Genomic DNA, 15,526 nt, shown 5'->3' with positions numbered 1-15,526 from the left:
TTGTTTCTCACTGCTATCGGAAAATACTGTCAGGTCCCTACTGTCACATTTAAAGTAGTCTAGCAATTTAAATTAGATTGTTTAAACAGTTTGTTACACAGTAACATAGAGAATGCTTTTGTATACACTAAGTTTTAAAATAGCTTACTGAATGTACAGTTGTAAGAACAAGTTCAGTAATGGACACTTCCTCTAATAATCATGAAGAATTTATATTAATTCATTATATATACACAGACTGCAGTGTATCTTCCAGTGCCCAAAATTCAAGATTAATAAACATCACACTCCTACCCAGAACCCATCCTTTTTGGCAATAGGCACTATGAACTCTGCTGATCACACATTTTATAGTGCAAATGAAGAGGGATGTTTACAAAAGCATCACTGCTTAAGATTTTTTTCCAGAAACCATTAGTGATTCAATTATCCAAAAATCTTAGTGTTTGGGAGGAAAAACATAATCATCTTTCTGCTCTCGCATGATAGCTAAAGGTATAACTCATATTGCTATTCACATGCTATCTGAGGGGAAAAATCCAGAATTCATCAAGTTTTTGACATGCATAACAAACTATTTAAGTTTTTCACTGAAGGTTCTAAAGGTTAAAAAAAAGGGAAATACCATATTAGCTCTTGAACCCAACTAAGTTGAGAGCACTTCTGTTAAAATAACTATATTGAAGAAATCCTGGCCATATAGGCAAGAGTTATGGACAATCTCTCCCTAAAAGCTCCCATAGTTAGTTCCTTCCCCTCACATACACAGAAAGCCTGATAGGGGATAGGTACTGATATATGCAGAAGAACAAGACTCTTAACTCTGCTGGATAAGTGAGAGAAGTGAAATCCACTGAATACCCTATCCCTACCCTCCCATCTTTCATATCAAAGGCTTTCTAGGGAAACCCCACCTGAACTTAACTGTCAATGCAGCAAAGGGAGAAAGGTGGCCTGAGCCAGGACTCAAGGCATATGCAGCTTTAGAGATCACTGTCAACACATTTAATTACACATAGAAACATGTAGCAAGCTATTGCTGATGGTAGAAGTTGGATAATGCTGCCAAGAAAAAAGGCAGTTGCAATCTGCACTAGAGAGTTATTCTTGTATCTGTCAAGATCTAGGTTTCTTCAGCCAAAATTGATGAAGGCATAGAACTTAACACTAAGAAAACATTTAAAAGTGGTTTAAGAAAATGCCTGCATAAACAGTTTAGAACAGTTCACTCAACCACTGCACAGGTTGTGTGTTTTTGTTTGTTTTGTTATTTTTAAGAAACCATGTTTCAGACTTGTCCACGCCTGGGCTTGGGATACTACTCATTGTTTGAACATGGTTAAAATCTCAGTGCATAGGGGGCAAGCTACTGCTACCTACAACAACAGTAAAGGAGAAGGTATTGATCATGAGCTGCCACTGAGAGAAAACAGCAGCTGAGCAAAGGAACTACATTTCAAATCTGCAATGACAAGTATATTCTTTTTTACAGTTTTAATAGACAAGTCCCTAATTCACCTTTAGGGCTTGATGTTGAAAGGGAGTCAACCAACCAGTTATTCTGTGCCTCCAATAATTCTGTAGGTAAATGAATACAAAGACAATTACCATTTTTACATATCTCCCTGATTTTCAGGCACAATGAGAAGTGAAACTACAAAAGTATGACAGCAAATTGTAAGGCAGTTTCTTAAACTCAGGGCTTTTAGTTTTTCTTGGCAGCAACAGTGTTCATGATTGGCATGTGATAAGGGCTTACGGTTATATAGTATTTTTCATCACATTTGCATGACACTTTAGGTTGAACAAAGTTTACTTTATAAAAAACACTGGTTTCCACAGTGCTAGTTAAAAAACATGGGACATTTTTCAAGATTACAGCAGGCTGAATCTAATTAATGGTGTACAGGGTTTCCTGGTGGCTTTTCATTCTGCACAAGCAAACAACAAGGGTTCCTTTGTACGCGTTCCATAGCAAGAATCAGTTGAAGCTGCTGCTACACTATGTAGTGCATTCAAAGGATTCGTCTCATCCTAGCCCCTGAAATATAATTCAACTGAATGATCTCTTAAGAACTAAGTAAATGTGTTACTTGAATAAAATAAGAGGAACATGTAAGTGTTGACACCATTTAAAATGGCAGATCTATAAATATTATTAGCCCAATATATTTTATATAAAGATGACTAAAACAAGAAAGGGGGACAACTGTCTTTTAATAAAGTTTGGAATTAAAAAGTCACTTAATAAAATTGTTTGTAGCTGTATCACATCAAAAAGTTTACATGCAGGTCATTTATTTCTATATTTTTCATAGAAAATGAAAAGCTGTTAAAATCCACAACGTTTGTCTGCTATGGCCAGTTTGGGTGTGTTCTCAAGGGGCTGCATGAAGCAAACTTAAGTTAATCAAAAAAACCTTAAGTATCAAAGAAACAAGTCAAAATATTCTCCAACTAATAATTAAAATATATATATTTATAAATTCCAGGCCCTCAAAAGAAATCATGATAGTTTAAGAACAAAGTTTTGAGTCATTATGAATGAGCCCAATTTCAGCATCTGCCATGAGATGCAATGGCGAAACTGGCATTAGAACCTAACACAAATGAGTTTCCTTATGAGCTATATTAATCTTTATTTCCCCTCTGCAAAAACCAGAATTTAGGATCTTTTTTTAAAAAACCCTGTCTACTCTTTACTAACTTGGTTACACTCCAGTGCTACTATGCATGTACCTTGTCGGCTGAAATTCTGCATATATTAAGGCCTATCAGACCTGTGTATGAACTTAGCACACAATTATGAAGCAGACAACAGCATCACGTGTGCCACCTTACTATTTTCCTCCACATATGTGCACAGCACTTCAGGGTCATACTGGGCAGGAACACTATGTAAAAAAACCTAATTGTAGCCATTAGCCTCCCCAATGCCACAATGATTGCAGTGGACCTTGAAAGCAACACGATCCCAAATCAATGGGATACCAAAGATTCTCCAACTTGTTATCAAAGATAAATTAACCCAATGCAATTTGGTTAGAATGCCAGTTTCTTCAAGAAACTGATATTTCAGACAAAAAATAGAAACATCTTCTTAAAAATGAAAATTCAACTGCTTTGTCACCACCCTCTTAATTACTTTATATGAAGAAAAAAAGGCATTGTTACAATGGCTCAAAACCGTTCTTGTAGTTATATGTAGAGTCAGTCAACAGGCTCAATTCAGCTCCTAGCTAGCGAAGGTCTTTCCCATGTCTTCCTTCCCTTTGTATTTCCTCTTGCCGTGTGTGAAGGGTATATACCTGTACTTTACCATATGCTGTAAACAAAAAGACATCACTTTAGTTGCTAAACAGAACTGTTTGACAGATCTAATATTTCTATCAAAACAAAATAATATGCAGTTTAAGCCACAACACACAAAGCTCTTCAGCATAATCGCTAATTTACAACTGATAAGATGTACAACGTTTAATTTCAACAACATAAGATGCCATTTTCAGTTACAAGTTACACAAAGGATTTAAATAGCACTATTTTCCTGTATTATTTATTAGTATATACTATGCTGAACACTTTAAATGGGGTTGTTTGAGAGTTTGAACTTCACAAAAAAAGATACACAGTATAGTATAGTCATGATGGTTAATCAAGGAAGGATTAAGCAGTATAAATGTATTAACATAAATCCCTTAGTCTTCACTTTACAATCATGAACCATGAATCATTCTACCCCAAAAATTTAGAATGTGACAGTTTCAAAATCTTTATTTTTAATTTCCATTTACAAGCCAACAAGCTATAGAAAACATATCAAAGCCAACCTGAATTACTTTGCTGTGTTTGTCTTTTTTAAAATGCCAAGTTTTTCACAACACCCATCACCAATTTGAGATCCCAACTGTCAGCTTTGGACATTATACTGCAGAAATGGCATGGATGAATGGTGCATATTATCCATTATAAACACCGAATTTACTACTTCAGAAGATATTATTCTGATAAATCTGAATCCTTTGAAGAATGAACGTAAGGGGGCTAACAATTTGATATCTAGGTGTCTAAGCTGATTTGATTTTCAGGAGTATTGAGCATTTATATTTCCGATTACAGTTTGTGCTGAAGAATGCCTAAGGTTAGGTACTTAAGTTTAAAAATATTGGCCATGCTATATATACAGATAAACATCCACAGTGCTCATTTGGCTGGCAACATGGAAAGACACTCTTAAGCAGTGATATTTTATCCTCAGAAAGATTCAATCCAATCTTAGCACATTACCTTGATTTGTCTCTTCATAGTGATACAGAATAGCATAATGAAGTACATCACAAGGATTGGCCAGAATACCGGAACGTTGAAAGCCTCAAAGAATGTACATACCATTGCAACAAGGATGCCTTTAGTAGCAGAATGCCTTAAAAATAAATTACATAATTAATCCCTTCCACACAGTGGAAGCGATTTGACACATTCATGTAAATGCTTTTTATTTTTAAGAGAATGGGCACATGTATCTGCTCACCAGAATTTAAACTCTGGCAGCCTTCTAATGAAGGGTCGAAATTCCTCATTTTGTTTTGTGGGTAATGAAGGACCATCATCTGGATAAAAAAAGCAAATCAATCTTTTAAGGTAAATCATCCCTTAATTGAGTCTAGTAACGATTCTGTTCTTTCCTACTGTCACTATTATATACAAAGTCTATCTCCAGAACAGAATAGTTCCTTGCAAGAGTTCAAGTTTCCTATTTGGATAAAATTGATCACAGAAGGGCGAATTGCTATGCTTGATCAAATAATGTTTGTTTTGAGAGTGATGCCATATTTTTATATATATATATATATATATATATATATATATAAAAATAATATATGCGCAGTGATGTGCTGGCCGCTGTTTCCTGCAGCTCCCATTGGCCAGGAACAGCGAACCGTGGCCACTGGGAACTGCGGGTAGCTGTGCAAATGTAAACAAACTGTCTGGCAGCCCACTAGCAGATTACCCAGATGGGCCACAGGTTGCTCACCACTGTACTATACACTGAAATGTAAGTACAGTATTTATATTCCAATTGATTTATAATTATATGGTAAAAATGAGAAATGAAGCAATTTTTCAGTACTAGTGTGTTGTGTCACTTTATATTTTTATGTCTGATTTTGTAAGCAAGCAGTTTTTAATTGAGGTGAAACTTGGGAGAAGAGGTATGCCAGACAAATCAGACTCCTGAAAGGGGTATAGTAGTAGGAAGGCCATGATAAGAGACCCTTCCTGCATTGTTAATTTTTAAATAATTATTACAGCACAACTTTTAAACTCAAACTCTGTTCTCAGTATTGAGAATTTTCTATATTCTCTGAGGACGTTTGTTCACGTGAAGATAGATGAAACTGGTTAAGTGATTTGGAAAACAGTTTATGTTCAAAATTATAGTAATGTCCACTATACCTGAGTCTTCCATTAGAGAGGGATCTACCTTTGGCGACAAGAAAGCTATGAAGAGATTTAGGTGGTAGATTCCCAAGGCATATGTCACAATGTACCAACCCTAGGAAAGAACAACAAACAAAAAAAGACTGAAAACTTCACAGTAAACAGCTTCAAATACTTGTTTATCAAGACCAGCACAAATTGTTTAACCTGTTTTTGGTTTCTTCCCCTAATTACTTTTTTATTTGCAAGTAACAAGATTTCTGGACTCAGTTTTAAAACAGTTGACATACAATGGGTGAAAGACACTCCACTTGCATGAAACCCAAATATTTAGGATTTGTGTGAATAGGTAAAAAACCACCCATGCTGATCTGATCCAATTTGGCAATTGGTTGGTTCCTATAACTCAACTTCCCTTTTTGTCCAGTATTTCTTACTATAACAGAGTAAGCTAAAACTTTATTATGGAATGTTTCTATCTACTTTCACTTACAGCTACAAAAAAATGACTAAATGAATTAAAGGGCATGTAAGCAAAGCAGGAAAAATAGGAAAGTTTAGTTAGGCTTGAAATTTAGTTTAGATTTTGTAAATTAAGTGTTTTATAGAAGAGTAACAACAGTTAAGATTTAATTATGTTATTTAATTGAAAAAAGATGCTTAGGATGTAGGGAGTAGTGAGACTTTCCCCAGCAACGAGAAAGATTCAAAACACAACAGCATTCGCTAGGAGCTAGTAAGCAAAACACCACATTCAGTTTCTTTGTTCAAGCTCAGAGAAGCACAAAAAGTACACAACCGCAATAATAAGATTTTTGTAGTCCTTGCATGTTTAAGGATCTATGGTGTTTAGTAACCGAAAAGGATATCTGCCACTTTAAAAATAATTATTTTTTAAGCCAACTGTGTCCCTTTAAGTAAAATCTAATTTTTGATAAGATGCAAGCATAATGCATTTTGTCTAAGGAGAGGAATATTGAGTAATACATCATTAAAATAAGGATGTAAGGAAGTTACAGTATAGCAGGGATCTGCTCCAGCAGCTTAAACCGGAGAGGGCAATTTGATAAGAAAAGTAAAATAAAGTCCCTGAAATGTTGTTATAAGATCAAATATAATTGTCCTAGACTTCTATTTTAGAGTTCATCCAAAGTGTGTTAGTAAAACAGCTACTCACAGCAAATAAACTACACTGGGAACAACAGTCTAACAAGTCTCTGACAGGACATAGTTATTTCTAGATATAGTTGTCAGTTTGTAATGACAACACATTAGAGAGGCAAGGTGGGTGAGGTAATATCAAATCAACTTCTGTTGGTGAGAGACAAGCTTTCAAGCCACACAGATCTGAAGAATTGCATGTGGTGCCAAAGCTTGTCTTTCTCACCAACAGAAATTGGTCCGATAAAGATAGTGCCTCACCCACCTTGTCTCTCTAATATCCTGGAACTGACATGGCTACAACTACATTGCATACAACACTGTTAAAGACATTGAAGGATTACATCACAATGCATGGATATCAGAGTGTATCTCTTTCGACTGAAGAAGTCACGGCTGAATAACCTGTCCTCCTTTGAGGGGAAAAAAAAATATAAAGCTCTTAACATACAGATAACATTGCCACAACTCTTGGTTCATTCTCCTCCAACTTTTCCAAAGGCAGCAATACCAGAATAAATTGTATTGTATTCTTTAGATAGGCACCTGCATATATTAGCCTTTGAATGATTCTCAGTTTACACTGTATATAACTTTGCAGAGTGCTGGGCACTATCAGCTCCTGTTGACCTCTGTGTGAGTTGAGGGCACTGGTGCAGATCATCTCCTATGAGATAATTAGTGCCTCCAATTCCTACAAAACTCAGTAAGAGTTTAGGACATTCCATTTCAAATATTTCCCAGACTGGGCCCTAGGAGAGGAATACTAACGCATATGGGCTATATAGCTAATAGCAGCCAAATTTTACATATGAAAACCAAGATTGGATCATCTGACAGTTCTTTCAGGAAGGAAAGTACCCAAAGAAAGTTCACATAAAAATTCAAGTGCTCCAACAGTTATGATGCTGTTAATCAATTTCAGAGCCTCCTGCAATTACTTTTGGTATTATTTTCAGGCTTAGAGGTTTTAATCTTTAGAAGGCCACGCACTCAAATGGGACATTGCTGAAGTTATCAAAAGTATGTTACTCTTTGAATATCACTGAGCAACGAAAAAATAATTGCACTGTTGCTTAGGGCAGCTTCGGGCATACTGGTTCTAAAGGGCTTAACTGAATTTTGGATTGGCATGAAATAGAGAAAACAGGTTAGTGGAGATGGAGTCTGCTGCTTGCCAGTGATGGTAAAATAGCAGTAATGCAGAAATTCTTCATAGGTTCGGTGCTAGGAGAGGAATGCTGGAACCTGAATGAGATGCAAAGGTTGAAATGGGAAGCTAAAACATGAACGACAGAGTTTTAAGAGGTTTATTATGCAATTTCATTAGAACGCGACAGTGGCGCTTCCCATCTTCTCCTGCTACAAAACAAAACAACCAGCCTTAACCATTCCTTTTAAGATTGCGTTTCAGCCTAAAGTTTATTAATATGATGTAGCAGCTCAAATTACTATTGCTATTAATTGGAGGAAAAAACAAGGCACTTTCACTTCACACAAGGATACCAAAGCTTGTGATTATTTTTCCTGGGAAAAAAATGAGTAGCCAAAAAAAGACAGGCATATGTACTTGACTATTACTCCTTCATGACACTGAAAGTAGCTGGTTTAGGAATCTGTTTATTCTACCAAACTTTTTTCCATCTTGAAGTTATTATTTCATTCCACGTCTATGCATGTAAACTTAAAATATTCTTACTTTGACCCATATGATCCAATATTTCTTAGCAAGTGTTTTAGTGAAATGGATTATTCAATCTAATAAAAGAGTATTCCTTTTACAGTTACAGTGTTATTCTAAATGTGACAAATGCAATAAATTTAGTTTTCCTACCTGTAGTAGATAAACTCTAATCATGTAGATAAAACTCAGACCCAGAGTTACAACCCATCGTACTGCTGTATACGGAGTAGATTTGTCTAGCCAGGATTGGTAGATCTAGAATGAAATGTAAAATGTTTTACACACAAACTTGGTTTATTATAGAGTAATTTAAATGACTATCAGAGAGATCACAAGTTTTAAGGGACATTTTTTGGTTACACATCAGTTTAAAAGATTAAAAACATTTTTAGAACTCAGGTTTACTTAGCATTATTTAGACTGGTTACTTGCTTACATTCTACTCAGGTCACACTTTGCTAACAAATTCCAGTTTCACTTTCATTTCTAGTCACTCAATTTCCGCTTCTTATGCACTAGTATGCTGGCTGTCAGTTTAAAGTTGTAACTAGAGAAACTGATTTTTTTTCACTTTCATAAATAAGTTTCCATTAATTTTGTGTTTAAATCTTTTGTTTACAAAATCAGATTTTGAGCCCGCGCTACCCAGAGGACAAAAAAGATTTTTGTATGGCGATTGGAAAGCGTGTGTTCTAAAAATCATTAGCAATTGTGCCTGTATAACTTTGAACATCGTAAAGGGAGCAAATGTTCAGAAAGTGCTGAACATCTGCAATAAAAAAAAAAAAAACAGGCTTCTTTAAGGTGTTCATCCAAAACTATGTGCATCCAAAAATCACGTCACTTTTAAAAATTTGTGTACTATGTTGTCTAATCTACATAAGTACTCATGGTTTAGTAAAAACGTAAGTTTTAGCTTTTAATAGCAAACAGTAATGCTTGAATTAATTATGGTTACACGAAGCTTTCTGGGACTGTCTCTCCATTTGAGAGCAACTAGCATGTTGAGGGCATTAAAGCAGTAATAAATATTCATACATACTGTTAAACATTCAAATAGTGATAGAGACATTAATTAAATTATGTATTTGTCATCATGGTTATGAGACCATCAATTTCTAAAAAGCAAACTCATTTTAAGGAAAATGCTTTTTGAAGTACTCAGTAACTTAATTATTCCTTTTACTGAAACTGAAGGCCATGAGTTTAAAAAAAAAAAACCAAAACCTGTATAAATCCAGTGACACTAGTTCCCAACATGATCTCTCACATAAAACCAACCTGTCCAAGTCTTGTGAAAAATCTAAAGACCACTGATGGTTTGCCATGAACAGATTCTCCAATACTGTCCCCTTCGGACATTGTTGCTGTGAAAACAAGACATTTATATAGAAAACACATTCAAAATGAGAACTTAATATAGTGAAATTTTAAGATACTTTACATGCATCAGCATTCAGGTGTGTGATTTCACATCTTGCTGATTTGATATCTTGTTTGAAACAAAAAGGTATCTTCTGTGAAACATTTTTAAAGACAGGACATTCATTCATTCTATTTCAGGGGAAGTGTCAAGAAAGGAAAGGGTTAAATATATTTTACAAAGGGAGGGAGAGGATCCAAGACATTTTTAGGAAAAATTACAAACAGTAAGTGACGCAAGAGATCTAAGTGATAGTCTCACCTTGATATGCCAGAAATCAGAGTAACAATCTGGAAACAATAATCTGGAGATGATGTACTCTGATACTACCCTCCCCCCCACCTTTAGCCTTTAAAAGTAAACTGCAAAACCAAAATTTAAGAAACCTATTTAAGACCCCTCTCCTCCCAGAATTAGTAAGTGACTACATATTTAGATAAATTCAATTCTGGCTTCTGTTCTTTGGGCTCCATCCAAGAGCTGGCATCATAAGCACCTAAACATTTTCCTGCACTGTTTGAAGCATTTGATGTTGTCAGTCATATCTTTGCCAAAATTAACATCTCAGCAACAGTGGAAAAATGATTACCTGTAAGAGCTTATATTGCCTTACTCCCTCTCACATGGTAAGAGACAGGGCCCAGAACTCAGGTGAAAAACATTAATAAATGCAATACTTTTGATTTAGGATTCTCCTCCACTCCTCCAGTTAAAAACATACAAGCTCTGCAGTTTGCTTTAAGACACAAACAAAATCATATGGAATCTGAGCAGTGGCAGCAGATGTGCCACATCACCAAAGGTAATACCTCACACTACTTCCTGGATTCCCATCTGTGGTCAGGACTATGTTGCTCTATGTGATAATGGGAGCAATTTCAGCTCTATAGTAATTAACATTTAGAGAGTGTTTTTCATCTGAAGATCTTAAAGCAATACAGATGGGTGAAGTATTAGTAAACCACAGAAGATTAAATTGTATTAAATGCTACATTATAGTGACAAATAGATGGAAGGAAGCTCTCAGTCCTAATGACAATCTGGAGATTTATGAAATGTTATAACTCTAAATTTCTCCCTGGGTGCATGGTAAAAATCTGAAAGCTATGTATTATCCCTCTTTTACATGGGAACAATAATCAGTAATGGGAAGGAGTCCCTATCACAAGATCAGAGGTAAGAGGATTGAGAGTGAGAATCCAGAACTTCAGCCCCACCTCAATCCTAGGTATACCAAAGAAAGACTCCTAATATTTGACTATACAAAAGTGTCCTTTTGATATTCAGGGCCAAAGAGACTAAATACATTTTTCACTTCAGTTAACTCCACAGCGTGGGGAGAGGAAATACCATTATAGAAACTCAAAGATCCAACATGCTTTTATTCGTAAGAACTTCCTCTATTACCACTACCTTATTATTAGTTTTGAAACTTTTTCAAACCTAATGAATCTAAAGCAGAACCAGAATGGCTACAAAGACGGAAATGTTTCATCATGGAAGAAATGTTTCTTTTCTGTCAATGATACCAATATTCAAGTATCTTTAATGTTCTCACTATATGCTTTTACTCAATCATCAATGGGACTTGGAAAATCAGATCTGCAATAGGATCTAACATCCCGATCTGCAATAGGATCTAACATCCCAATCCTGCACACAGTTACACACATTAGGGCCATGTCAACACTAACACTTATGTCAGCAAACTTTTATTGCTCAGGTGTGTGAAAAAACACCCCCCGAGCAACATAAGTTTTGTCAGCATAAGCACACGTGTGCACAGCGCTATGTTGGTGGGAGACGCTCTCACGCTGACATAGCTATTGCCATTCCTTGAGCTGGTTTTATTATGTTCACAGGAGAGCTCTCTCCTGTTGGCATAACACAGCTACATGAGTGCTCTTACAGAAGCACAGCTGTATTGGTACAGCTTTGCCACGGTAAGCTTGTAAGTGTAGACATGGCCCAGTAGTTCCGTTGAAATTATGCATGAAGTTAAAGACACCTAGTTCTTGCAGGATTGGGGCCTTCTTTTGCATTCTGTTCTGCAATATGGGTAGTAAAGAATTTCACATCTGATTAAGTGGTGATGATTATTCAATTTACAAAAACAAAAGTGCTTGGATGAACATCTAATAAAAATGTTTTTATTATTCCAGGGATAGATCTGAATGTCTATAGTGTCACTGAAGTTTTTTAGCACATTCATAGTTTTAAAACCAAATAAGTATATTTTCCTGATTTATGTTGTTATAAACCTCTCTCAATGCATTTTAAATAGCATAGGTTTGAAATATGTAACATAATTTCCTTATATGAATGTTAAATAGTTAAACATACAAGTGGCAATATTACAAAACTTACCGAACATTAGTGGTTAAAACTACAGTATCTATTCCTGAGGGCTTTGTGCACCTAAAAATTCTGCACATAATTTTTTAAAATTCCGCAAATTTTATTTGTCAAATATATGTGGAGGCTCCAACATGGCACTGGGGAGCACAGGCCACTGACAGCACAGAGGTGGGAGATCACTGCACAACTCCCCCCACCCCGGGAACACAGACTCAGCGGGGAGGCTGCACCCAACCCTGACGTAGCACAAGGACTGGGCCTGCCCCAGAAACACCCCAGGGCCCTGCCCCTCCATGCCAGGTGCACCAGGTGCAGGCAGGCAGGTTCAGCATGGCAAGAGCCAAGTGTGGAGAAGCTTAGTGGGGGGGATCCAGGTGTGGGTTGAGAGGGTTCTGTGTGGGGCAATCTGGGTGCAGGCGGTTCAGCAGGGATCCAGGTGCAAGGGAGATCTGGATGCGCAGGGGACTGTTGAGGTGTTCTGGGTGCAATGGTAATGGGACTTGGCAGGGGGGTCCAGGTGAAGGTGCTTGGGGCTCAGCAGGGAGTGGGGAGGAGGCGCGGGGGAACAGAGCTCAGTGGGTGAGTCTGGGTGTGGGTGATCCAGATGCTGGGGGAGTGCAGATTCAGGTGCAGCTGTTGGGGGCTCAGTAGGGTGGGGATCCGGGTGGCTCGTTGGGATGGTCCAGATGCAGAGAGTGGGGCTCATCAGGGGGGTTCTTAGTGTAGAGTGGGTGAGGCTCAGCGGGAGGGTCTGGGTATGAGGGCGTCTGGATGCATGGGGATTGGGCGGATGGGGAAGAAGCTCTCTGTTCAGGAATCCCTACTTCTGCAGCTGAGGAGGGATGGGTGCAGAAAGTGGGGGGCGGGGGAGTTTGCAGAGCTTCCTGCAGCTGGGGGATGGTCTTACTGGGCCCCAGATGCCATGCAGGGGAAGAGGAAGTCCCGTCCTCCCCAGCCCAGCCAAGACTGGCACAGGGTAGGAATCATGAGCCAGGTCTTCCCCAGTCCTGCCCCCTACCCCACAGTGATTTACGTCTCTGCCAGCTGCCCTGAGCACCTGAAATATACTGCTGGGGAGGGCTGGATGACTACTCTTGTGGCTTCCCTTTGCTTCACCGCCAGAAAGTAATTTTTCTGCTAGGAAGCAAAGAAATCTGCAGGGGACATAAATTCTGCATATTTCAGTGGCGCAGAATTCCCCCAGGAGTAAGTATCTCAAGAAGAGTGTGTCTTATGAAATTTGCTTTGAAAAGGGTTCACAATTTACAGACCTAAATCACAATTACAGACCTAAATCATATCTGAGAATTGGAAATAAGGGTTAATTTTGATAACACACCATGATAACAGAGCATTAAATTTCCTCTGTTACTTACAGTGAGATGTTATCAAAATCCAGCACTGTAAATAAATCAGTAGCCAGGGAGTAGACTGAAATTAACCTAATGAACTTAATAGAGTTCGGAGTTTTAAACAGAGTGCTACGCACATGAAATATGGCTCTATAAAACTGCTGTTCCGCCTGAAAAATATATCTATCTTACAAACACATGAGCTAGAAGAAGTTACGTTGTCTAGTTTACTAGGCAAGCACTGTTCACCCCTGAATTCTGAAAAAGCAGGGTCTCTTCCTTGATCATTTTATTTTAATTTGTAATGAAGGAAGAGATGAATGAAACTCCAATAGCATGCACAGTGTAACTAGGCAGAGAACTCTCTGAACATTGGGGAATTTTTCTGACTTTAAAGACAAAACAAGCAAATAAGAAGAACTGAAAAGAAGGATGCAGTTCCCTGTGCTAGTAGAAGAGCGTACCTTCATGTGCAATAGCCAAAGATGTTCTATTAGAAGGACCAGTGGCCAGCCAAAGGCACAAGGCAGCCCCGTTGGTCCCAAGTTCTTTAAAGCATTGCAGCTTACTTCTGGTTTCCACCAAGCGCAAGCTTTCCTTTTACAACAGATTCGGTTCCTACCCTCCTACCTCATGCACCTGGCCCTTCACAAATACATTCCCAGCCAAACAGCAGCAGCAGCTCTAGGACACCTCTACCCCCCCCCACCCCACTGTCGTTAAAGAAACGAACGTCCACGGGTGTTCAAGGTTAGTTAAATCTTGACCCTGACTAAAGGAGGCAACGCAGGAGAGAGGGGACTCCGTGAAGATCACAAGTAAACAACGTGAACGCTCCTCTGAAGCGGAGGTCAAGGAGAAGGAGGCCCCGGACTGGGACCGGCCCCTGTGGGCAGCGGGAGAAGAATCACCGACCCGGCTCCAGGGGGCCGCACGGGTCCGACCCGGAAAGCTCCCGAGACTCCCCCGCCTGGGGCACGGAGCGCCTCACCCGCCCCCCCTCCACAGAGCAGCCCTCCCGCCCTCGCCCGTCACACCCCGAGGGCCGCTCCCCCCGCCCAGCCCCCCGGCGCCGCTCCCGACGCGCCGCCTCCCGGCTCTCCCGGCGCCCTGTGCGAGAATCCCCGCCCCGGGGGACACCTCACCATCCGCGGCCGCCTTACGGGGCCCAGGCCGCATCCAGCTACTGCCCTGGGCCCGGCTCGCTCCCGCCTCGGTCCCGAGGGAGGGGGAAATCGGCTACTCACGGGTGCCGGAGCCGCTGCAGCCGGGGACAGGTCTCTCCTTCCGCCTTCCCCCCCCACCCTCCACCACAGCATCCAATATGGCGGAGGATGAGGCCAAGCCACCTGTTTCCGCTTCCGGGGCGGGGCCGGAGGGGCCCCCGCCTCCAGAAGCGTCGGGCGCTGGCGAGGGGGCCCCCGTGGGGTTGCTCTCGGAGGCTGGTGCTTAGTGCAGGGGTCGCAGAAGTCGTAGGGCTGGGGGGGCTGGTACTGGGAGGTGGGATTGCAGGGTGGTTGGTCTGGGGCCGGGGGTGGGGGGGGCGCTGGGGTTACAGCCCCTGGTACCGGGGGGGCCTAAGCACTGGGGTTGGGCTGAGCGAGGGCTTGACGGCCCTAGTAGTAGGGGGAAGGGGGCCTGGCTGGGACGGGGGCCTGAACGAGGATGAGATGGAATTGGCAAGAAGTGGGTTGCGCGTCTGGAGGGGTGAGTGACAGCCCCTGTTTCCTGGGAACATCCCGCAAATGATCAACGTGCAGGATTTTTTTTTTTTTTTTAAAATGGTGATTAGATCCTACGCGCTATGCTATCCACCTTGTGATCTGAGACATGCTATTCATGCAGCTGAGATTCTGGGTAAAGTAAATATAGGCACCAAGTTATTTCCCCATGCCATTCTTCCAAACTCTATACGGTTTTGCTGCTTGAAAATACAGTTGTAATGTGACTTGAAATATGGCATTTGCAGGTTTTCTGTTTGTCACCTCTCAATTTGAGATCACATTTGCTCAGTTTACCAATATAAAAAGATGGGTTTTTTTTCTAACTGTAAGACTGGCAAACTCAACAAGGGATCCAAATATCAAACAGGGATTATTTCTTTGT

General features: G+C 39.7%; 1 protein-coding gene across 2 annotated transcripts; it reads right to left on the bottom strand.

The window, feature by feature from the left end:
* Nucleotides 1–191: 191 nt before the first annotated feature.
* On the bottom strand, nucleotides 192–14,766 carry RER1 (retention in endoplasmic reticulum sorting receptor 1). 2 transcript variants are annotated; one of them, XM_084652076.1, is made up of 7 exons: nucleotides 14,668–14,766; nucleotides 9,569–9,654; nucleotides 8,438–8,542; nucleotides 5,458–5,557; nucleotides 4,532–4,610; nucleotides 4,288–4,423; nucleotides 192–3,325 (listed from the first exon to the last, which is right to left on the bottom strand). In XM_084652076.1, exons 2-7 carry the CDS (start codon nucleotides 9,647–9,649, stop codon nucleotides 3,236–3,238), a joined length of 591 nt encoding a protein of 196 aa, XP_084508202.1. In that variant the 5' UTR covers nucleotides 9,650–9,654; nucleotides 14,668–14,766; the 3' UTR covers nucleotides 192–3,235. The 2 variants fall into 2 exon arrangements, with proteins under 2 accessions (XP_084508202.1, XP_084508201.1); XM_084652075.1 differs by having other exon boundaries at nucleotides 14,566–14,720.
* Nucleotides 14,767–15,526: the final 760 nt, after the last annotated feature.

The sequence above is a fragment of the Lepidochelys olivacea genome (genome assembly GCF_965140295.1).
Source record: "Lepidochelys olivacea isolate rLepOli2 genome assembly, chromosome: 18".
NCBI classification, from domain to species: Eukaryota; Metazoa; Chordata; order Testudines; family Cheloniidae; genus Lepidochelys; species Lepidochelys olivacea.
The sequence above is the reverse complement of the archived record's forward strand: the minus strand, read 5'-3'. Positions and strand labels throughout refer to the sequence as shown.